At 39.0% G+C, this 24,266-nt stretch overlaps 1 protein-coding gene across 2 annotated transcripts in view; it reads right to left on the bottom strand.

Moving 5' to 3' along the window:
- The window catches only part of KAT8 (lysine acetyltransferase 8), a 36,131-nt gene that overhangs the window by 3,590 nt on the left and 8,275 nt on the right, over positions 1–24,266 (bottom strand). For both annotated transcript variants that reach the window (XM_053694760.1, XM_053694761.1), the window contains exons 2-10: positions 18,417–18,669; positions 17,087–17,161; positions 4,527–4,702; positions 4,222–4,275; positions 3,039–3,203; positions 1,508–1,738; positions 1,169–1,262; positions 943–1,093; positions 704–858 (exon numbers count right to left, since the gene is read on the bottom strand). In XM_053694760.1, coding sequence (XP_053550735.1) covers positions 704–858; positions 943–1,093; positions 1,169–1,262; positions 1,508–1,738; positions 3,039–3,203; positions 4,222–4,275; positions 4,527–4,702; positions 17,087–17,161; positions 18,417–18,669 — 1,354 coding nt within the window. The remainder of the gene's footprint in view (positions 1–703; positions 859–942; positions 1,094–1,168; positions 1,263–1,507; positions 1,739–3,038; positions 3,204–4,221; positions 4,276–4,526; positions 4,703–17,086; positions 17,162–18,416; positions 18,670–24,266) is intronic.

Genomic DNA, 24,266 nt, shown 5'->3' with positions numbered 1-24,266 from the left:
ACAGCCTGTCTACTCACTCACATCTGTCTCTCTACTGACAGCCTGTCTACTCACTCACATCTGTCTCTCTACTGACAGCCTGTCTACTCGCTCACATCTGTCTCTCTACTGACAGCCTGTCTACTCACTCACATCTGTCTCTCTACTGACAGCCTGTCTACTCACTCACATCTGTCTCTTTACTGACAGCCAGTCTACTCACTCACATCTGTCTCTTTACTGACAGCCTGTCTACTCACTCACATCTGTCTCTCTACTGACAGCCTGTCTACTCACTCACATCTGTCTCTCTACTGACAGCCTGTCTACTCGCTCACATCTGTCTCTCTACTGACAGCCTGTCTACTCACTCACATCTGTCTCTCTACTGACAGCCTGTCTACTCACTCACATCTGTCTCTACTGACAGCCCGTCTACTCGCTCACATCTGTCTCTCTACTGACAGCCTGTCTATTCACTCACATCTGTCTCTTTACTGACAGCCTGTCTACTCACATCTGTCTCTCTGTCAGTCGCTATATACACTCACTGCTGTCTTGTTTCATCTCTACATGCTCATATTCTGTGTCTCCTCTCTACAAGCTCGTGGCTGTCACTAAACACAATTGCCTCTTTGCACACAAACTACTCTCTAATAATAATAGATACAAGGCTGTCTCAGGTAGTAAGTGAATACTGAGATTCTGATGAACCTGTACACACCTGTGATGGGCGGCTTTTTGTACTGTGCACTCTTGAGATGCTCTTCCACCAGTTTGGGCGTAACACAAATAACATGCTGACCCTTCCAGTATTTAACCATGTTGAGAGATTGGAGGGTGCCGATAATGTCATTCTGAGTGATGCTCGTCATCTGACTGAGAAGGTCACACAGAAAAGTAAGTAAATAACAACAAACAAGTAGGAACGCAGTGTTTACTCCATGTTCTTCCCACATTCACCTGAGATCTTTAATCGAGAGAGTCCCTCTGAAATCCCTCAGTATCTCCAGCAGGACCCAGGACCAGTAGCTACGATAGCTCAGCTTTCCCAGGTCAGACAGTGGCTTCTCTGGTGACCCCACTGTGTTCTCCAGCTTTGAAAGCTCATAACCTGCAATAACAAACAAACTGTAATATACAGCGGCTTCCAGAACACAGATTCCTTGGCTAGGAAATTAAATCTTACTGAATGCGATGAGGAACTTCCCATATCCGCGCCGCTGATACGGAGGAAGTGTTAGGATACAGGCTACATTGTTCCCGTCTGGAGACTCCTTTTCCTAAAAAGCCATAAAACAAGCAAGTTATGGAATTTTTTACAGAATATTTATTAAAGAAAACACAAGAACTACTTCTGATCACATTCAACAACCTTAAAGCTAATATAAGCTTCATTTTAAAGGGAACAAAAAAATAAATGTTTTAATTCATCAAAGCATTTTATTTTAGCACTAGTGTCCCCAAAAGAAGTTAAACACACAGCTAAATTCCAGCTCAGATACCACAACACATTTCAGAAAGTTACCTTAGAAAAATATCCCACAATATGGGCTCCTTGCCGATCAACCTCTGTCAGGATGTAAAACACGAATGGTTCTACGTCAAAATAGAGTGTTTTATGGTCTAGGAAGAGCTTGGCCAAGAGACACAGGTTCTGGCAGTAGATTTTGTGGTCTTTCCCATCCACCTCATACACAGAGATATTACTCTTTCTGTAGATCTCTTTCCCAGGAGGTTGTCGCCACTGACAGACACCCTGCGGCAGTAGAACATCACAATTAAACAAGTTCCAGACTAAACAGAAGTTTATTTTTCTGCAGGTCATTTTGAAACGAAATTCAATTTAAAATTAGCAATTGTTGATTCACTGTAAAGTAAAGACAATTTTAAAGTTTGATAATATATTGCAGCAGTTAAATTGTTTTGCAAATTAAATGCAGAGAAAAATAGAAATTTTGTGAAAGTGAATTTAAACTTCAGTGTACTCGCTCAAGTCATAGGATAGAATTTAAAAAATTTGTGAGGCTTTCCTAATCGTCTGTGATTTTTACATTTTAATGCTATAACGCCCGCCATATTGCTCAATTAATTGACAGATGACGAATCTGCAATCCACTGATCGTTGTTTCCTCCCCCCCCACCCCCGGGCCATGACGTTTGTGCAAAGGAGCTGAACACCCATTGGGGGGGGGGGGGGGGAGGCGATTGGTGGATTGCAGATTCGTCGTCTGTCAATCAATTGAGGACTATGGCAGGTGGAGGAACGGCGCTTATCGTTATAGCATTAATAGTTAAAATCTCAGAAGATCAGGATATATTACCAATTTGATGAATGAAAGTCTCACTAATTTATTACAGTCTATCCTATGACTTGAGTGAGTACGCTCAAGTTTACATTCACATTAAGTTTTTTAAATGTCTCTTGAATAAATGTGTTTCCTTTGCTCTTGTTCTAGAATCACATAATTATAATGTAAAGATGAATAAAAAGGTGCATTGCTCTAGAGCTGCAACAACTAATCGATAAGATCAATAATAATCTATTATAAAATAGTTGTCAAATAATATCATTCGATTAGTTTAGTCTGTGCACGGCACCAGCTGCTTCACTCCGATAAATTCCTGCTCATGGTATTGTGTTTTATGGTTAAGCCCTTAGCCTAAAAGACATTTACAGATGTTTACTTTTCACTTGTTCAGGACAGTATACGTTTCTTTTTCAGCTTACAACTACTCCTGGCTTATATGTGGGCTAGATCACTTGCGCAACCCAGAAATAACAGGAGCCATTTGGATTGTTTATATTATATCAGGTGAGTTGGGACTATGCTTTTCAAGAAATAGTGCAGAACTTATTATTTACACTTAGCCTTAGACTGATGGGAGTTATTTGAATTGATGTGCACTATTATCCGTTTGCACACTTATTAGCTGATTGCTTGCTGTTGCTGATTATATGTACTGTATAGATTGTCCCATTATTAATGCATAGTCCTTAGCGCTTTTTTGAGTTCTTTTTCTCATTAATATTTGAACACAAGGAAGTCAGTTCTCACCAGGTGGTAACGATAACTCTTCTCGAACTTCATGTACTTTAGGCAGTATTCGCACACCCACAGCTTCGGTTGTTTGCCATAATCCTCTGGAAACGGAGAAAAGTACCAGGCATCGATCTCATAATTACCAATGTGAATCTTGTCTACGTATTTGACCTTTGTGATCTGTTGTTCAATGAGAAACCTGTATATTAGTAACATGTAGGAGGTCCAAACAATAAGGGTTAACCTCTGGTCTGCCAGACAGTGCTACAAAGTATTGTAATCCTGCCTGGCAGCTAATTAAAGGGACAGTCTAGTCAAAAATACACTTTCATGATTTAAATAGGGCATGTCATTTTTAACAACTTTCCAATTTACTTTTATCATCAATTTTGCATTGTTCTCTTGGTATTCTTAGTTGAAAGCTAAACCTAGGTAGGCTCATATGATAATTTGTTAGCCCTTGAAGGTCACCTCTTATCTGAATGCATTTTGACAGTTTTTTACAACTAGAGAATGTTAGTTCATGTGTGCCATATAGATAACATTGTGCTCATGCCCATGGCGTTACTTAGGAGTCAGCACTTATTGGGTAAAATACAAGTTTGTAAAAAGAACTGAAATAAGGGGGCAGTCTGCAGGGGTTTAGATACAAGGTAATTACATAGGTAACAGGTAAAAAGTGATGTAACACTTTTGGTTGGTTATGCAAAACTGGGAAATGGGTAATAAAGGGATTTTCTATATTTTTAAACTATAACAAATCTGTACTAGCAAGAGGCATCTGGTTTATTGCTTATTTTATTGGTAAAAAGTCCATGCTAAAAGAGAGCATTATAGCCAATTGTTAAAGGGATATTAAACCCTATAAGATTGTCTAACTGGTCTCAGCAGACATGATAAGATAAAACAAACAGGCTATGGAAACTTATTACGACAGCACCCGTTACTTTATAGAAACTAAAACTTTACACTTATTTTTTCAATATTCAAACAATTAATAGAATTTAAAAATAAATTTACGTATTATTCTCAGGATAAGCGTGGTTTAAAAAAAACATATTGTAGCCTTTATTTAGTTCTGAATGTCCCTTATAAAATGTAAATAGTGTCAGCCTGTGTTAATGAGGTAAAGCAAGTGAGACATTGGTCAACTATAATGTCAGGTAACTTAACGGGACAGACACAGAGTATTACTTACGGCTTCATGCTCTTTCTCCAGTGCCGCAGTGGTGGGATCCATCTCAGCATAGGTCTGGAAAAGGAAGACAAGCACATGTAAGTTCATGGTGTGTCTGGTTTGATATTCACATTATTTTCTGCATAGAGAATTAGCACAAATATCCAATAAACACATAACATTAAACCAATGACCTATGAACTTCATGACATCACTTGTTAGTAAATAAAAGCAAGTGAGCGAACACGACCAGCACACCTAACGCGTTTGTGCACACAACAAATCTAAGGTAACCTATATATGCGCACTACCTACAAGCGCCTTGCCTTTTGCACATGGTTGATCTCATCGTGTTTCCGCTTCTGATTCCGAGTGATCTTTCGTTCTGGCTGCTCAGAAAGTTCGTTCAGGTACTGATCTGTGTTTTTCTGAACTGCATCCTTTACAGTTTTTGTCAGCGCCAGGCGATTCTTGTCCACCCATTCATCCAATCGCCTGTTAACTGTGGAGAGCAATGAGAAATAGGAAATCTCAGCAAAAGGCTAAAAGGGTATTTTTTTGCTCCTCAAAACAGACAAAATTTTGTTTTTAAGACATGGAGGATGTTAAATTTAAAAAGTTCAAAAATCCTGTGAAATACTGCTGGACTACAGCTGTATAATTTTATAATATAGGGAGTATTAATATGCCTCAAATGTGTTTATAAACTTGTGATAAGTGAGTTATTGTGGGTCTTGAAGTGGACTGCAATGGTTTTGAATTTTTTATAATTATTTGTTTAAGGAAAAAATAAATAGAAATCTTACGAGTCACTTCACATAACAATAAGGGCAAGATTACAAGTGTAGCGCTAAATATCGCTTTTGTGAAATAGATATTTGCATTCCACTAAGTAATACCAGCGCACGCTAATGTGCGCTGATATTACAAGTTGACACAATGCGGACGCGAGCTGGGCAGCTTAGCGCTCACGAGAGATCTCTTTTATAGGCTCCAAATTTGCCCGTTTGCAGGCCCACGATAAATTAGCACCCCACTTGTAATTAAGCCCTAAATGTGAAAATAATGTGATACACTCCTAAGGACAAATCAACTCTGCTTCCAATTTTGTATTCATATCCAAAAGTCACAAAATTAAAACTTTTCTTCCGTAAACATTAAAGAGAAAAAAATAAAACAATGTATGTACATCTCACATGGAAGAAAGCTAACAATATATAATTTCAGACGGTAATTCAGTGGTTACTATAAGCAGGCAGATCTTGTGCTTGTAAAGTGGAGAGGAAAAAAAGACAAACCAGAGCAATACTGTTGTTCTACTACAAAAAAAATGACCTTTTTTGTCAAGTTAGTACTCACATCGAAAAGAGCTAGAATAAGATCACAGAATAAAACAATCGTGTGATTGCAGGTTCACACAACCCTTTCAGATCCGCTAAATTACAGAAAAACTAAATTTATGCTTACCTGATAAATTTCTTTCTTTCTGGATACGGTGAGTCCAAGGAGTCCTCAATTACTGTTGGGAATATCACTCCTGCCCAGCAGGAGGAGGCAAAGAGCACCTACAGCAAAGCTGTTAAGTATCCCTTCCCTTCCCACAATCCCCAGTCATTTGACTGGAAGAAAATAGAGAAAAGAAGAAACACAAGGTGTAGAGGTGCCTGAGATTTTGTAAAAAAAAACTGTCTTAAATACAGGGTGGACCGTGGACTCACCGTATCCAGAAAGAAAGAAATTTATCAGGTAAGCATAAATTTTGTTTTCTTTCTTAAGATACAGTGAGTCCACGGAGTCCTCAATTACTGTTGGGAACCTATACCCAAGCTAAAGGACACGGAGGATTAGGGAAGGCCAAGACAGGAAAACTAAAATAGAAGGCACCACAGGTTGCAGAACCTTTCTCCCAAAAGATGCCTCAGCCGAGGCAAAAGTATCAAACTTGTAAATTTTGGAAAAAGTATGCAGAGAGGACCAAGTAGCCGCCTTGCACATCTGCTCAACAGAAGCTTCATTCTTGAAGGCCCAAGAAGAAGAAACAGCCCTAGTAGAATGAGCTGGGATTCTCTCAGGAGGCTGCTGTCCAGCAGTCTCATATGCAAAATGAGCAATACTGGGGGGGCGGAGCCTACAGTTGCAGAGACAGGACGTGTTTTGTGGGAGCTCCTGGTCCCACTACAGTGTTTTATATAACTTTTTATTGTTTTCCTATATAAAAATTTCTAATCCTGTGGATGGGGGCCAGGAGGATACTACGAGACTCAAGGAATTGACAGTCCTGAGGGAAACTTTCTGGATAGACCGCTCTGTCTAAGTTCTGCAGCTAGGCCTCAAGGCTGCCGCATTTATAAAGTGTCTGGCGGTTTCTGGAGCCGGGGCTTACGCATATTCCCCCCCCTGGGAGACTGGGGTTACGAGTAGTACTAATTACTACACATTTTCAATTGCTCTTCTACTAATCATCTGCCCTAAGGAAAAACTAAGAAGGGTCATGGAGATGACTGCGTCAGCAACTTCGGAACTCAGTAAGCTCCTTAAGCTTCAACAAGCGGCCATAATGACAGTGCTGACAGAGACTTTCACCTCTCTCCGCATGGCTGCACAGCAGACGAGCAATAGCACCATGCCAAATACAGAGCCCTGTCTGAGGGATAGGGTCCTGGAGAAAAGGGACTTATCACTTGCCTCTCCACGCCGCAACTTTCTGGACGAAGCCCAGCTGACAGCCCGGGAAACTATGCAAACCGCATCCAGCACTTCATGTGGCCCGGTTAAGCGGATTTACAATGGCTCGGATTGTACATCCCCAGCTACAGTGATACAGCACAACTACAGGAGCACAGGCCCACCTAATACCTTAGCAAACCACGGCTACCTCGTGACTGGACTTGCTGGGACTACCCGGTCTATGCAGGTCGCTAAGAGAGCGGATGATCAGGAGGAGACCCTTCCCCCGGAGGATGCCTGTGTCATCCAGAGAAAACCAACCCTAGTCTTGGGTCCGCAATATGGGGATCTGTCATGCTGGAGCCATGAGGAGGGTATTTCGGATCGCAGAGAGGACCCCTGGTATGCGGTCATTAATCAGCCGCCAGAATTTGGAATCAGTACGGAGGCCCTGAGCGATGGTGAACCTGTAGAAGCCACAAGCACCAATGTACCGAATTTTCAGTCTAATACCGGCACTTCATTAACCCGGGTGCTCCTTGGGGTTTGCAGGCAAGGATTGCAGAGGATACCCTACTCGACTGCAGCCATTCCTGGTAAAAGTAGTGCCACTGGCATTGGGCTGAATCCGGCAACAGAGGTAAAGCAATTTATTTCTTACAGGGACTTAATCTCAATAATAACCTCAAGAACCGGAATAGGTTAAAATGGACATAACCATGTGGAACTGTTTGGTTTCCAGAGGCCCGGTGTGGGTTAAAAGACAAAGAGCCCACATGGGCAGCAAAGAAGTGAGAGACTGTACAGAGACACTTTAATACCATGTAAGCCATATCCAGATGAACAATGGGACTGTTTTTTTTTGCTTTGTTTGTTTTTTCTTTATAATTAAGGTCTCTATTCCGGTATAACTCAGGCATACTAGAATCCTAATGACGTTTTGTTGCATATACCTATGATCAGCCAGATGGGAGTAGGGTGACACCTTAATCTGAACTTTTTATGCCTGCAGTCTGTTTTTTTTGTGTTCTCTTAAGTATAGGTTCTGTGAAATGAGGTCGTTATGAAATTGACTATACTCTATCCAGACACAAGATAACTGTTCAATGTACCCTCATGATATTAGATACTGTTTATGATATAGCTTTTGCTTCCCAGTGCTGTATGGTTGATATACTTGAGACCCTACCCTTGGTACTTTAGCCTTGCTTGTATACCCGGTGAGCCACCGGTACAATAGGTCATGACAACATGCACATTAAAAGAGTGAATATAACCTTTATTGTTGCTTTCCAGACATGCTACCTCCACAAGAATTCATTTCAGTGTCCACTGTTGTTAGCGATAAATAAGTTGATGATATGTATATTGATTATTGTATATGTTTGTTTGTATATCATTCATATAGTACACATATTCTGGGCCACTCTGTCTAATATGTTTTCATAGAACCATGCTTAGTCCTCCATTAAATAGATTCGCCCCTCTATGCTAGCCAGCTGTGCTAAAACCCTCACTGTTACTGCATCGTCAGCGGCCGAGATGATGTGGTGCATTAAACTTATTCATCTATAGTTGTAGAGAGTTTTAATTTTATTCTTGTGTGTGGCACAGGGGAGAGTATTACTGGTTAGGATGAGCAGCCTTATAACACTGGCCCTTCCCGTCAGTAAAATAGTTGTACTATATCACATACCCAATTACCTACCTTTATGATTACACTAGAAACGTAGCTCTATGTCAGGATTAGCAATATTAATTGCTATGGCCTATTTGTCGCTATAGATTACTGAGGTAAACTCACTTAACCGTGCCCCTTTGTGGTCATTCTCAACCTACCCTAATGACTTTTTGTCCCAGAGAATGCATCTTGGAACTCACCGCTGCAGAACATAATTGTTGGGCTTTCCTGCTATCTTATTAAGGGGAGATAATGAACTCTGGCTACAGGGTTCAATTTGTTCTTAGTGTTACAGGTTAGGACTCCAAGGCTATCTAGCTGTATATGCCCGTGTATTCCTTTCCTTTCCCATGTGGTTCGTGAGACCCAGGAGAGAGTGCCTTCTATCTGGTCTGAAAATTTATATAAAAACCCATAAGAAGCTGGAGCAGTTTAAGTTCTATCTCCCTTCTGTACGTTCTGTGACTCACTATTTGTTTATACTGATGTTTTATTGTTTGCTGAATAGGGTGTCTTATGATATTTAATATTTCCCTATATACAAAATGTTCTCTTTGCATAGTTGATCTTTATATATTGTTCATATTCATGTAGGTCCAAGAGTGGCCTATTTATTATTTTCTTTCCTCCTTAAAGTCCCCCATCACGTCTATAATGTAGTCCAGGAGGTCCAAGAGAGGCCTCGTTAGTTTTTCCTTGGGGGAAATAATTTAACTTCATATCATGTATTATTATATCTTAGGAGGTATCAGAAAACTGAGGTTCAATGCTCAATTTGTATTTACATCTTCAAGCAATATGTGTGTTAATGGATGATGTTATATGATGTCTATCTAACTGTCAACTTTCTGTTTGCGGAGTATTTTGTGTAATCACTTGCTTGTATTATTTTTTTCTTAAAACCTCAAAAAAAAAAAAAAAAAAAAAAAAAAAAAAATTGAGCAATACTTCTCAAGCAGAGAGAAAGAGAAGTAGCAGTAGCTTTCTGACCCTTACGTTTTCCAGAAAAACAAACAAACAAACATAGCAGAGGACTGACAAAAATCCTTAGTCTCTGCAAATAAAATTATAGAGCATGCACAACATCCAAGTTTTGCAACAGTCATTCCTTATGAGAAGAAGGATCGGGACACAGAGAAGGAACCACAATCTCTTGATTAATATTTCTGTCCGACACAACCTTCGGAAGAAAACCAAACTTTGTGCAAAGAACAGCCTTATCGGCATGAAATATAAGATAAGGCGAGTTGCACTGCAAAGCAGAAAGTTCAGAAACTCTTTGAGCAGAAGAGATAGCAGTAAGAAACAAAACTTTCCAAGTTAACAACTTAATATCTATAGAATGCATAGGATCAAACTGAGCCTGTGGCAAAACTTTAAGATCAAGATTAAGACTCCATGGAGGAGCAACGGATTTAAATACAGGCCTAATTCTCACCAAGGCCTGACAAAAGGATTGCACATCTGGCACATCCGCCAGACGCTTGTGTAGCAAAACAGATAGAGCAGAAATCTGTCCCTTTAATCCTTGGATTCCTGACCTTACTCCAAGAGTAGCCATTGGATTCACACCAATAAAGATATTTACGCCATATCTTAGGGTAAATCTTCCTGGTAACAGGCTTACGAGCCTGAACCATAGTTTCAATGACCGACTCAGAAAAACCATGATTAGATAAAATTACCCTAAAGTAGAAGGTCCTTTCTCAGAGGAAGTCTCCACGGAGACAGAGACATTTCCACTAGGTCTGTATACCAAATCCTGCAAGGCCACGCAGGAGCTATTAGAATTACCAACCTCTCTCCTGCTTGATATGAGCAATGACTTGTGAAAGAAGAGCAAACGGAGGAAATAGGTATTCCAACCTGAAATTCCAAGGAACTGCCAGAGCATCTATCAGAAGTGCCTGGGGATCCCTTGATCTTGACCCGTACTTTGGAAGCTTGGCATTCTGTCAGGACGCCATCAGATCCAATTCCGGTACCCCCGATTTGATGGTTAATCTGGAGAACACCTCCGGATAGAGTTCCCACTCCCCCGGATAAAAAGTCTGTCTGCTTAGGAAATCCGCTTCCCAGTTGTCCACTCCTGGAATGTGGATGGCAGATAGAAAAGAAATTGTGAGCTTCCGCCCACTGAATGATCTGAGCCACCTCTTTCATGGCCAAAGAACTCAGAGTTTCTCCCTGATGGTTGATGTAAGCCACCGAGGTTATGTTGTCTTACTGGAACCTGATAAACCGGACTTGATCCTATCTTGAAGTTCCTCCAAATGATTCTCTCCTTGAAGAGACTCAGACAAGGCGTCAAACCAATAGGTCGCTGCACTAGTCACGGTAGCAATACACACTCCTGGTTGCCACTGAAGACCCTGATTAATATACATCTTCTTTAAGTCCATAGGGTCCTTGAACGAACAACTATCCTCAATGTGAATAGTAGTTCTCTTAGACAAAGTAGAAATTGCCCCTTCCACTTTGGGCACCGTCTGCCAAGACTCTTTAAAGGAGTCAGCCACCGGAAACATATTTCTGAACACTGGAGATGGAGAAAAAGGAATTCCAGGTCTCTCCCATTCCTGAGCAATGATCTCGGTAGCACGGTCTGGCACAGGAAACACCTCCACAGAGGAGGGCACATCAAAATATCTATTTAATTTGCTAGATTTTTTTAGGGTTGATGACAGGAGTGTCTGAGTCGTCCAATGTAGTCAAAACCTCCTTTAACAAAACACGGAGGTGTTCAAGCTTAAATTGGAAAGAGACAACCTCAACTTCAGAAGAAGGAATTATACTTTCCGAATCTGATATTTCACCCTCAGAAGCTACCGAAGTATCTTCCTCTTCAGACTCATGAGAAAGAGCAACTTGGTTAGCCTGGACTGGATCAGAAACCTTACTATCTGATTCTCCTCTTGCGTCTCCCCTGAAGCTGGGGAATGGCAGCTAATGCCTCAGATACTGCAGAGGATACCTGGGCCGCAATTTCTGCACGCAAAAATACTCCTCCAGGAGATTGAGAGAAACTGCAGGGCACTAAAGGCTTGGGACACTTTAGAAGAAAGCTGCGGCATTGCCTGAGCAGCATCAGCCTGGGAGAGTGGTGGCTCAGTGACAAAAAGTCTAGAACAATAAAGTAGTTAGGAGCACCAAGCGAGTGGGGTTTTAAAATCACTATTTTATTATTAAATACAATGTAAAAATAAAGGGTACAGAGCCCTAGGTAAAACCTCTATAACGGGAGGCAAGTGAAACAATGGCTGACATGTTTCGGCTCTTGGCCGTTCTCGTAGACCATCTAGCACAGTACAGAGGGCACTACACGGACCACTCACTACAACGTTTACAGCACTTCATTACAGATCTGGGAGTTACAGCGGATACGAAGGGAGTCCCGTCCTCTAAGGGAAACGTCATTGTGAGTAAGCTGGTTTCGTTTATATTGCTGGAGTGTAGTTGTGAACTTTGAATGTTAATCTTCTCCATATAAAACACAGCACTCACATTTGTACAGCCTTGCTAATCTCTCATGAGGGAAGCTGTTTGGGATAAGTGAACACAGAGTTTTCAGGAACGGTGGATTTCGGGCAGTGATTGAGTACTAAGTTGTCCATTATTTAAATATATTATATTGCATACTTTACATTTGAAAATTTAGGGGTGATTGCACGTGCAGGCCTGATCAAGGATTACATTTTGTACGTTCCAGTGTGTGAGTCCTTCCTCCCCAACCCCTTACTGTTTTGATTTCAACAAAAAGTCCATCCTTGTGCATTAAAGTTCTTTGAACACAATCAGAACAAAAAGGTAATGGGGGTTTAACTTGGTTCTCTAAACAAAGCTTGCATTCAGCAGGCGTGACAGACTCTTGGTCCATCTTGCCAGAATAAAAAAAAATATATTATTTTAATACTGCCCCTTTAAGATGAATTCCCAGCCACAAACAGGACATAAAATAACCATTCAATGGAATCTAATTCTTTAATAGCTAAGCAAAGATATAATAACTGAGGCTTAGGAAATTTTAATATAGCACAGGCAACTCTACACCTCAGCGTATCACTGAGGCGCCTACCTGCCCCCTCTGCAGTCTGTATACAGGAAACGAAGCATTCAAATAGACGATCCTTAACGGCTCTTGAAAGGATCTCCACTCACCCTAGAGAAGAGAACTGCAGAACGGTCACTTCCACTAATAGCTACGTTGCTTCTAATAAAAAAGCACGCGCTGACCAGGAAGATTTCTTACCGCCTCAGAAAGATCCGCCTCCCTCATTACAGAGGCGCACCGGCGGACGAAACAAAAAAATATTGTTAAGATTAAATAGTTGAAGCCTGCCTGTCAATTAGGGCAAATGTTTAAACTGAACGTTTAAAACTCCCTGAGCCACTAATAAAGCACTCTCCAGCCCCTGTGCCTGCTCCCTGCCCCAATATTCCTGAAACAGAAATAATCGTCCCAAAGTAGTGCAGATTACCTGACTAACGTGCAGTACAGCTAAACCCAGACTTGTCAGGAAAGATCAGAGCAAGCCTGCTCTGGCTTTAAAATAATAAAATCTTGATTGTAGAAAAATCATCAACTGACACCTAACTTCACCTCATTAACACCTTTGCTGTAGGTGCTTTTTGCCTCCTTTTGCTGGGCAGGAGTGATATTCCCAACAGTAATTGAGGACTAATTTACTTCTATTATCTAATTTGCTTCATTCTCTTGATATTCTTTCCTGAAAAGCATATCTAGATAGGCTCCGTAGCTTCTGATTGGTGGCTGCACATAGATGCCTCATGTGATTGTCTCACCCATGTGCATTGCTATTTCTTTAACTAAGGATATCTAAAGAATGAAGCAAATTAGATAATAGAAGTAAATTGAAATGTTGTTTAAAATTGTATTCTCTAACTGAATAATGAAAGAAAATTTTGGGGTTTAATGTTCCTTTAATAACACAGAGACATATAAAGTCTTGTCGCATAATCCAGTAATTGAAATACAAAAAGAAATAAAGATTGTCCTGGACAGAGGCCTAGCAGAAGGACATATTGATAAACAAATAATGGATTATCTGACAAGTAAAAGCCAAAGAAGCCAAATATTTTACATGGTACCTAAGATTCATAAAGATGTAGAAAGATCACCAGGTAGGCAAATAGTCTCCAGTGCGGATTCAGTGTACACAAACATTTCCAAATTTTTAGATAAGGTAGTTCAGCCAGAGGTTACTAAGATGTCCTCTTATTTCAAAGATACAGGGGATTTCCTTAATAAAAGCAAGAAACCTAGAATTGAATTCTGACAAATTCATCCTGTATACCATGGACGTAAAAAGCCTGTATACAGCAATAAAACACGAAACGGGAATAGACATCATAGTAAAAAACCTTAAGAACAATAAGGGATACACTGATTCAAAATGTGATTTCCTTGAGAACCTACTACTGGAACTATTTTCTATTCCAGGACACCTGGTATGTTCAAATAAAAGGTACAGCTATGGGGTCCAATGTCGCTCCATCATATGCCAATTTATTCATGAATGAATTTGAGGAGCGAGTCTATGAAAATAAGATCTTTAAATTAATGGGCGCAGTTTGGTGGCATTTCATAGATGACGTGTTTGGCATATGGTGGGGCGACATTGGATCCCTCAATAACTTTGTAAGAGAACGTAAATCTGCCATGAGGGCATTGGAATTTTCTGTAACCTACAGTGAGGAGTCCATATCATTTCTGAACACAGTAATACACAAAAAGGGACACAATCTCCACACTAAAGCAACTGACAGAAATACCTTGTTAAATTACGATAGGTTTCTCCATAAGAAACTTAAAGACTCATTACCAAAAAGCCAGTTACTGAGGGTAAAACGAATCATGAGATCTTAGACTTGAAGAGATGCAGCAGAAATTCATTAGAAGAGGATATCCTAGGAGTACGTTAGAAAAAAAAATGACAGGAATTACAACAGGGGCTGTGACACAGAAGAAAAAAGGAGGATATGAAGTGTATGGTGTTTGTTACACAATTCAATCCACTTAGTCAGAAAATCCAAGGGATAGTGAACAAACATTGGAATATATTACGAGACTGTCATATAGACATCCCCGAGTTCCTCCACTCTCAGCGCATAGAAGGCTTAAGAATTTGAGGGATCATCTAGTTAGTACTGATATGGGATCCAAGCAAAAACCAGAACAAACCCATATAGGTAAAAAAGTGACCGGCAGTTACCCCTGCCTCAGTTGTATGAGCTGTAGCCCCATTATCAAAGGTGATTCCTTTTACCATCCGCACAATGCAAAAAAGTACACCATTAATAATTTATTTACATGCGAATCAAAATTTGTTATCTATTTGATCAAATGCCCTTGTTCTCTAATCTATTTAGGTGAAACCACCAGAAAAATAAGGGATAGACTGAGCCAGCATAGGTCAAATATTACGTGTGGCAACCTGGAGGCCCCCTATCAGCACATTTTTTAGACAAGGGACATCAAATCAGCCAGTTAAGGTGGCAGGTCATAGACCACATAGGGCCACAAAGAAGTGAAATGGATAGGGAAAAAACTCAGACCTAAAGGTCTCAATAAAGAATACAATCTAAGTGTATTTTTATAATGTAGTATGATTTTCTTATTATAAGTGTCTATTATCTAAAATGTATCCTAATAGTATAGAGCCAATTCCTATGTTCATATGCTTTCTATATTGTTTTTAATTTTGTAGAAGTAATTTTGAAACAATTTGGCAGATGGCAATACAAGTAACCTATACAGAGAGTAATAGAATATATATATTGCAGGGCTTTGAGACATAATCTATGTGCAGCTGCAGTTACCTCCAGAGTCCAATAGATGGCAGTAGATATCTAGAAGTGGAGTAGTATATATATATTGCAGGGCTTTGAGACATAATGTATGTGCAGCTGCAGTTACCTCCAGAGTCCAATAGATGGCAGTAGATATCTAGAAGTGGAGTAGAATATATATATTGCAGGGCTTTGAGACATAATGTATGTGCAGCTGCAGTTACCTCCAGAGTCCAATAGATGGCAGTAGATATCTAGAAGTGGAGTATCTGGCACCAAAATGCCTTTAAAAGTTGTTTGAAATGACTGCACAATATGTATGATTAAAGTGAATGTAAATTTTATGCTAAAGTGCCCGGTTTTTAAAAGTTCTATTAAAAACAGGGGCACTTTAATTCATAAAAATTTACATTTCACTCGTGTTGTGAAAAAATACTTACCTTTTAATCTTCACAGCCGCTGCAGCTTCCTCCGCCCGTCGCAAAGCCTCTTCCTGGGTCTAAAGTGAGGAATCTGGCTTCCTCCAATCACGGCGTTGAATCAGACACTGATTCCCCTGGGGGGGAAGCCGTGATTGGAGGATGACCGATCCATCATTTCTGACGTCAGAAATGGCTTGCAACGACCTGGAGAAACTGGAGCGGCTGTCAAGTTTAAAAGGCAAGTTTTTTTTTCACAAGTGAAATGTACATTTTTATGAATTAAAGTGCCCCTGTTTTTAATCAAATTTTTAAAAACCGGGCACTTTATCATCAAAATTTACATTCACTTTAAGGGGGGGAACCCAAAACGTCACTTTTTCGTTTTATCCTGTTTCCAATAAAGTGAAATGTTACACTATAGTGGACCGTTTGCACGACTGATTATCTATTGGGGACAAAGGCAGCTACCCCAGGTCTTCACGAGCACTGAAATTGATTCTACTCCTTGTTGTATCATTTGGAGAGTGTACAACTAAAAAAAAATATATAGTTTTGATAGGTAAATAAAAAAAAAAAAAGGATAGACTCTATTTCCATTTAAATGGAGTGACAGCAAAAATGCTAAAAATGCTCTGGTCTTTTGGACAAGTTTTTCTCTGAAATTCCCGGTTCCTTAAAGGGATATAAAACAAGTTGGGATAGATACAAAATATAATATGTACTTGAATTACTTTACCTGCACATTTATACTGCAGTGCCTCACCATTAACCCTTTCTTTAAGTTTCTATATTGTACAGCACTAACTCCCCCCACACATTTCCTTCTATGGCTGCATCTATATCTGCCTTTGTTTTGGTAGACTGCAAAAGTGAACACTTATTATCTGCTGGAGCATGCCTAGAAGTAAATAAGTTGCTGTGAAATACAATGCCTGTGTTTCTGATGCTAAACACTGATAAGGGGGGTGGATCAGACTTCTCCAGACAGCATTGCTATGTAACTAATTTTGCTTGTTTTTGATAATTATTTTAAAATACTTGCCAGCAATTTTTAAACAATGTTTTAATGCAAACTATTTTTTACTTAATTAGCCCTTTTAGGATATGCACAGATCTCAACATGTTTTATTATACTTTAAGGGGTTAAAATTGTATACTCTATCTGAACGATTAAATATTTTTTGGGGGTTTCATGCCTCTTTAATTCCTGATAATAAACGACTTATAATCTTTATGGTGTGGTTAAGATGAGTGATGACAGTGTGTTTGCAGATTTATCTAGCAGGAATAATTCAAAGAGACTCACATCCAACATAGTGCACATAGAACTCCTCTCGTCCTTCCTGCTCGTTCAACCGCGACTGGATCACTTCAGCAGAATCTGTCAGACGAGAAAATGGACAACAGTCAATAGGAGGGAGATGTCCTATAGGGTTAATACCAGCCTACACATTCTTCACTAATCTAGGGTTAACGTTCCTTCTGTGTTAGTGTCCGTCTGGATGTTTATTTCAGAGAGATTACTATACATATCAAACCCTATAATGTTTTTCCAAATAAATGTTTTACGGCTAATGTTCAGCTAAGCTCAGGTTAATATATTACGGTCACCAGGTACCTATAGATGACAAATGCTGTGATGTGGCTCTCCTACTCTACAAGTAAAAAAGGAGTTAATTCCAATGTATCCATAAAAGTTAAAGGGACACTGAACCCAATGTTTTTCTTTAGTGATTCAGATAGAGCAGCAATTTTAAACAACTTTCTAATTTACTCCTATTGTCAATTTTTCTTCATTCTCTTGCTATCTTTATTTGAAAAAGAAGGCATCTAAGCTTTTTTTTGGTTCAGAACTCTGGACAGCACTTTTTTTATTGGTGGATGAATTTATCCACCAATCAGCAAGGACAACCCAGGTTGTTTACCAAAAATGGGCCGGCATCTAAACTTACATTCTTTCATTTCAAATAAAGATACCAAGAGAATAAAGAAAATTTGATAATAGGAGTAAATTAGAAAGTTTCTTAAAATGTCATGCTCTATCTGAATCAAGAAAGAAAAAAATTGGGTTCAGTGTCCCTTTAATTCATTAAGAAATTGCAGTGCACTGACAGAGATGCCCAACTTCTGAGACGAAGACGCATCTGGGGCTAATCCTACCTAGACAAGTTTTTTTAACCTGCCTCCTCAAGATATCTCCTCCAACAAGACACATGGAGCTTGAAGTATGTGTATAATAAAAGAGACCGGAAATGAAAATAAACCTATTGTGAGAGTGGTTCCATAAGAGCATACGGAGAAAGGCTTCGGAGTGTGTATGCGCCTTCCGCACTATAGGGCAGCAGTGTTTGCACCGATGTTGTAAATAAAATGCTCAAGGCACATGCATGCTCCTTATCATACATCAGTATGCTCTCATGGAACAGGAACCTAGTTTCCACAAAGGAGACCAATACAGAGGGGTACATTTGATAACTTAAAATGAAAGTAAATTGGAAAGTTGTTTTAAATCTGAATGATCAATATTTTACTTTCCATATCCCGGAAGGGTTTGTGTATGCGTCAGTGTTTTTTGGAGGGGGGCTACAGATAACAATTGCACTGCCTGTATTTTGAGGCAGAAAAACAAATCTTACGCCAGCTATTGTCTGCTCTCCGGCACAAGTAAGTCTCCCCAATTTCCACAGTCACTTCAGGGTCTCGTCCCCCTCTAGATGATACTCCAGCCTCCCCACCAGACAGAACGTCTTCATCTTCATCGTCCTTGAGGGCTCCCTGCTCTGACCCATCGTCCTGGTTTGAAGGGGTCTCTTGCTGATTTTCCTCCATAAGTGAAGGTACCGATTTCTGATCTTCTGGGGCAGATTCGTCCATGATAGTAAAATATTGCTGATGGAAAAAAAAACAAAAAAACAATAATTATATATTATATATGTATGCACATACGTCTTTGTAAGTTTAATTATTTTTTTTAAAAAAGATCTTGGAAAATGCTAAACAGGGTGGATTCAAATCAATGTTTGTTTGTTTTTTAATTTTATTTAAATTGTTTTTTTATTATTATTTATTTAACAAGGATTTTTTTTATTATTATTATTTAATGAACAAGGTTTTTTTATTATTATTATTTAATGAACAAGGTTTTTTTATTATTATTATTATTTAAAGGGACAGTATACACTCATTTTCATATAACTGCATGTAATAGACACTACTATAAAGAATAAGATGCACAGATACTGATATAAAAATCCAGTATAAAATGGTTTAAAAACGTACTTAGAAGCTTTGAGTTTAGCTCTTTTGAAAAGGCAGTTGGAAAGCCCACTGCAAGTGGAAAATAACACACTCCCCCCCTCCCCCTTCTTTTGCATATGAAAAGACCTTTTACACAAACAGGAGCAAGCTGGAGAAGGTAGCTGACTGTATTCAAATAAAACTTTGGGGCTTGGTTAGGAGTCTGAAAATCAGAGCAATGTTCTTTAAAAATAAGCAAAATTATACATTTAAAAAAAAACAAAAAAACTTTATGGGCTTTATAAATAGATCATCTACAAAACATTTATGCAAAGAATGTATAATGGCCCTTTAATGAACAAGGTTTTTTTTTTATTATTATTATTATTTAATGAACAAGGTTTTTTTTATTATTATTATTTAATGAACAATGTTTTTTTTATTATTATTATTATTATTATTTAATGAACAAGGTTTTTTTATTATTATTATTATTTAATGAACAAGGTTTTTTTATTATTATTATTATTATTTAATGAACAAGGTTTTTTTATTATTATTATTATTATTTAATGAACAAGGTTTTTTTATTATTATTATTTAATGAACAAGGTTTTTTTTATTATTATTATTATTTAATGAACAATGTTTTTTTATTATTATTATTTAATGAACAAGGTTTTTTTATTATTATTATTTAATGAACAAGGTTTTTTTTATTATTATTATTATTTAATGAACAAGGTTTTTTTTTATGAAATAGGATTTTTTTTTAAATGAAATGGTTTTTGAGGAAAGATCTATCTAAAGCTTCTATTTAAAATACATTATAATCTAAAAGTTATTCATCCTGAAATATAGATTAGTTTTTATTTATACAGCAAGATGCTTTATATTCATAGCTGTAATTTTTTTGGCACATTAATTCTATTAATCCGTTTGCAATGTCATTGTCTCCCAGAGGTTTCTGTCAGATTATTTTGGACAATTTTTCTATCTTGAAGGTATTATCACAGATTATTGGTTTTGAAGTTCTCAAAGCTATGAATTTGCGTCTGCAGAAATAGCATGCCCCTTCTTCACAGCAAATATGTTAGAAATAGACCTTAAAGGGACATAATCATATTTGCTTCATTCTCTTGGTGTACTTTGTTAAAGGAGAGAAATGCTGTACTGGGGCCTAGCTGAACACATTGGGTGAGACAGTGACAAGCAGCTAGCTCACAGTAGTGCATTGCTTCTGAGCCTACCGATGTATGCATTTCAACAATGGATGCCAAGAGAATGAAGCAAATTAGATAAAAAGAAAATTGGAAAATTGTATGTTCTTTCTGAATTATGAAAGCTTAAGTTTTTTACTTTACAGTCCCTTTCATGTCATTGCTCTCCTGCATATGTATGTACACAGAATCAACCCATACTGAGTTTCAAGAAGCTCACTGAATAGAACAGCCCTTCTTAAACTGTGGGTCACGACCCCATATGGGGTCGTGTAACCCTATTGTGGGGGTCGCGAAAAATTCAGGGAGGCCTGTGTAATATTTCATATATATCTAATTCCGCGATCTTAAGACCGGTCCTAGGGGTGTGCACCTGTGCTATTGCACAGGGCACACACTCCAAGCGCTGGACGGCTGCCTGCTTCCTCCCAGCACTCCTTCCCTCCTCCGCGGCAGCGTTGGGAGGAAGTTATTATATATCACTTCCTCCCAGCGTACTATGCTACTCAGGAGAGAAGAGGGAGCCCTGCAGAGAAGGTCCTTGCCCAGCAGGTATGGCAGGAGACCTGTCTTTGTAGGAGTTGTAAGCAAAAGTACTGGTAGCTACTCTTAGAAATCAGTGTCAAACTCCCATGAAGGTTTTTTTTTTTTTTTCCCGTCACCATGGCTCACATATTAACGTGGTCCCTGGGTAAGCAAAATTGCTTTCAGGTGTTATCAGATCTACTTCATCAAGCCTTCTACAGTTTTTGTTTCCCAATCTAGGGTTTTAAGAGATCCTGTGAAGACTTTAATATGTGATCAAAATCTCCCAGACCAGGACTTTTCAGTTTTTCTTTCCTTGCATGCAGGAAACAAACCAGATTTTATGAATATCCGTATACAAGCACAGATGAGTCAATTAGTAACTCAAGGGAGGGTATAAGCATGGAAGGGAGGGTATGAGTATGGAGGAGGGTATGAGTATGGAAGGGGCTATGAGTATGAAGGGGGAGTATTGAAGGAGCAGGGGAGTGAGCATGGAAGGGGCAGGGAGTATGAGCATGGAAGGGGGTGGGAGTATGAGCATGGAAGGGGGAGGGAGTATGAGCATGGAAGGGGGAGGGAGTATGAGCATGGAAGGGGGAGGGAGTATGAGCATGGAAGGGGGAGGGAGTATGAGCATGGAAGGGGGAGGGACTATGAGCATGGAAGGGTTAGGGACTATGAGCATGGAAGGGGGAGGGACTATGAGCATGGAAGGGAGGGGGGTGTGAGCATGGAGGGGAGGGAGTGTGAGCATGGAGGGGAGGGAGTGTGAGCATGGAGGGGAGGGAGTGTGAGCATGGAGGGGAGGGAGTGTGAGCATGGAGGGGAGGGAGTGTGAGCATGGAGGGGAGGGAGTGTGAGCATGGAGGGGAGGGAGTGTGAGCATGGAAGGGGGGAGTGTGAGCATGGAAGGGGGAAATGTGAGCATGGAAGGGGGGATGAGTGTGAAGGGGGAGTATGAAGGGGTATGAATATGAAGGGGGAGTATGAAAGGAGCAGGGGAATGAGAATGGAAGGGGCAGGGGAGTGAGCATGGAAGTGGGGAGTATGGAAGGGGCAGAGGAGTGAACATGGAAGGGGGAGTATGAGCATGAAGGGGCGAGTATGAATATAATTTATTATCAGTAAATGTTTGATTTGTATACCTATTTTATATACCCGGGGTCATGTAAAAATGTACTGTGTTAAAAGGGGTCGCGAGTGGAAAAAGTTTAGGAAGCACTGGAATAGAAGACTGCTTGGAGTAGACTAGATCTGCACAAGGACCTAAGTGTGAGGAGGGAAGAGTAAACATTAAAAATGAAATATATGTTGTTTTAGCTAAATAAAACTATTGAAATAATTTTTCTCCTTCCAAAAAAGTACAGCGGAAAAGTTGATCAAAAATGAATGATTAACCTATTAAATTGGAGATAGTTCACCTCCCAATAATTTCATAGATAATTCACCTCCCAATAATGTCATTCATTTCAATGGTCTATCTATGCATATCTAATGATATATAACCAAATCAGTAATGGTCTGATATAACTGGAAAAACAATCTGGAAAGTTATTATTATAAAAATGAAAATTATTTAAATTGATCTTAATGACTAGTGATTTAAATCAATTTGATTTATAGGGACAGTCAAGTCCAAAAAAAAAACTTTCATGATTTAAATAGGGCATGTAATTTTAAACAACTTTCCAATTTACTTTTATCACCAATTTTGCTTTGTTCTCTTGGTATTCTTAGTTGAAAGCCAAACCTAGGCCATTGCACCACATACAAGTACTTGTAAGTCTGTTCTTTCAAATGAGGGTTGCAAGTTACTCTAGGATGCAGGTACAATGTAGAATTTGCTAAATATAACAATTTGCAAAAAAAATAAAGTGAAGGAAGTGCTGGCTGAGGTGGAGAAATCTCTAATGAAGACCTACCCCTATTTGAACTAAAGGGACAAGTTAAGCCATAACTCTTAAAGGGACAGTCTACACCAGAATTTTTATTGTTTTAAAAGATAGATAATCCCTTTATTACCCATTCCCCAGTTTTGCAGAACCAACACAGTTATAATAATATACTTTTAACCTCTGTGATTATCTTGTATCTAAGCCTCTGCAAACTGCCCCTTTTTTCAGTTCTTTTGACAGACTTGCAGTCTGGCCAATCAGTGCCTGCTTCCAGATAACTTCACGTGCACGAGCACAGTGATATCTATATGAAATACGTGAACTAACACCCTCAAGTGGTGAAAAACTGTTAAAAATGCAATCTGAAAAGAGGTGGGCTTCAAGGTCTAAGAAATTAGCATATGAACCTCCTAGGTTAAGCTTTTAACTAAGAATACCAAGAGAACAAAGCAAAATTGGTGATAAAAGTAAATTGGAAAATTGTTTGAAATTACATGCTCTATCTGAATCATTAAAGTTTATTTTGGCCTAGACTGTCCCTTTAAAATGAGGTGGGTCACCTGTCTCCTCAAATGCAGGCGATTACCATAAAATCAGTGGTTTCCTGACCCGCTGGAAACCAGGGTTTTGCCTATGAAGGAAAATTACATAGCCCTATTACCCCTTATGACCCACAAAGGAGGGAAGATACTGATATGGAGAGAGGAGAGCTCTGTTGGTATACTTACAGGGTCTCACATTTGTGCTTGCCATAAATTAGTAATCACCTATCAAACGCATTTATTGTATGATGAGAAAGTAGCTCCAAAGTAACCCTTTGCCTTAAAAGGGAGTCTGCTTGAATTTTTTGTTTAAAAATTATTTACCCATTCCATAAGTTTTGCAGTTATATTAATATGCTTTTTACCTCTGTGATTATCTTGTATCTAAGCCTCTGCAGACTGCCCCTTATCTCAGTTATATTAATATACTTTTTACCTCTGTGATTACCTTGTATCTAAGCCTCTGCAGACTGCTCCTTATCTCAGTTATATTAATATACTTTTTACCTCTGTGATTACCTTGTATCTAAGCCTCTGCAGACTGCTCCTTATCTCAGTTACATTAATATACTTTTTACCTCTGTGATTATCTTGTATCTAAGCCCCTGCAGACTGCTCCTTATCTCAGTTATATTAATATACTTTTTACCTCTGTGATTATCTTGTATCTAAGCCCCTGCAGACTGCTCCTTATCTCAGTTATATTAATATACTTTTTACCTCTGTGATTATCTTGTATCTAAGCCCCTGCAGACTGCTCCTTATCTCAGTTATATTAATATACTTTTTACCTCTGTGATTATCTTGTATCTAAGCCCCTGCAGACTGCTCCTTATCTCAGTTATATTAATATACTTTTTACCTCTGTGATTATCTTGTATCTAAGCCCCTGCAGACTGCTCCTTATCTCAGTTATATTAATATACTTTTTACCTCTGTGATTATCTTGTATCTAAGCCCCTGCAGACTGCCCCTTATCTCAGTGCTTTTTACAATCTTGCAATTTAGCCAATCAGTGCTGGCTCTTGCATAACTATTATCATTATCCACAGGAGTGAGCACAA

Source organism: Bombina bombina, chromosome 11 (genome assembly GCF_027579735.1).
Source record: "Bombina bombina isolate aBomBom1 chromosome 11, aBomBom1.pri, whole genome shotgun sequence".
In the NCBI taxonomy this organism is placed as follows: domain Eukaryota; kingdom Metazoa; phylum Chordata; class Amphibia; order Anura; family Bombinatoridae; genus Bombina; species Bombina bombina.
Note: the sequence above shows the minus strand (reverse complement) of the source record. Positions and strands in the feature narration are given on the sequence as shown.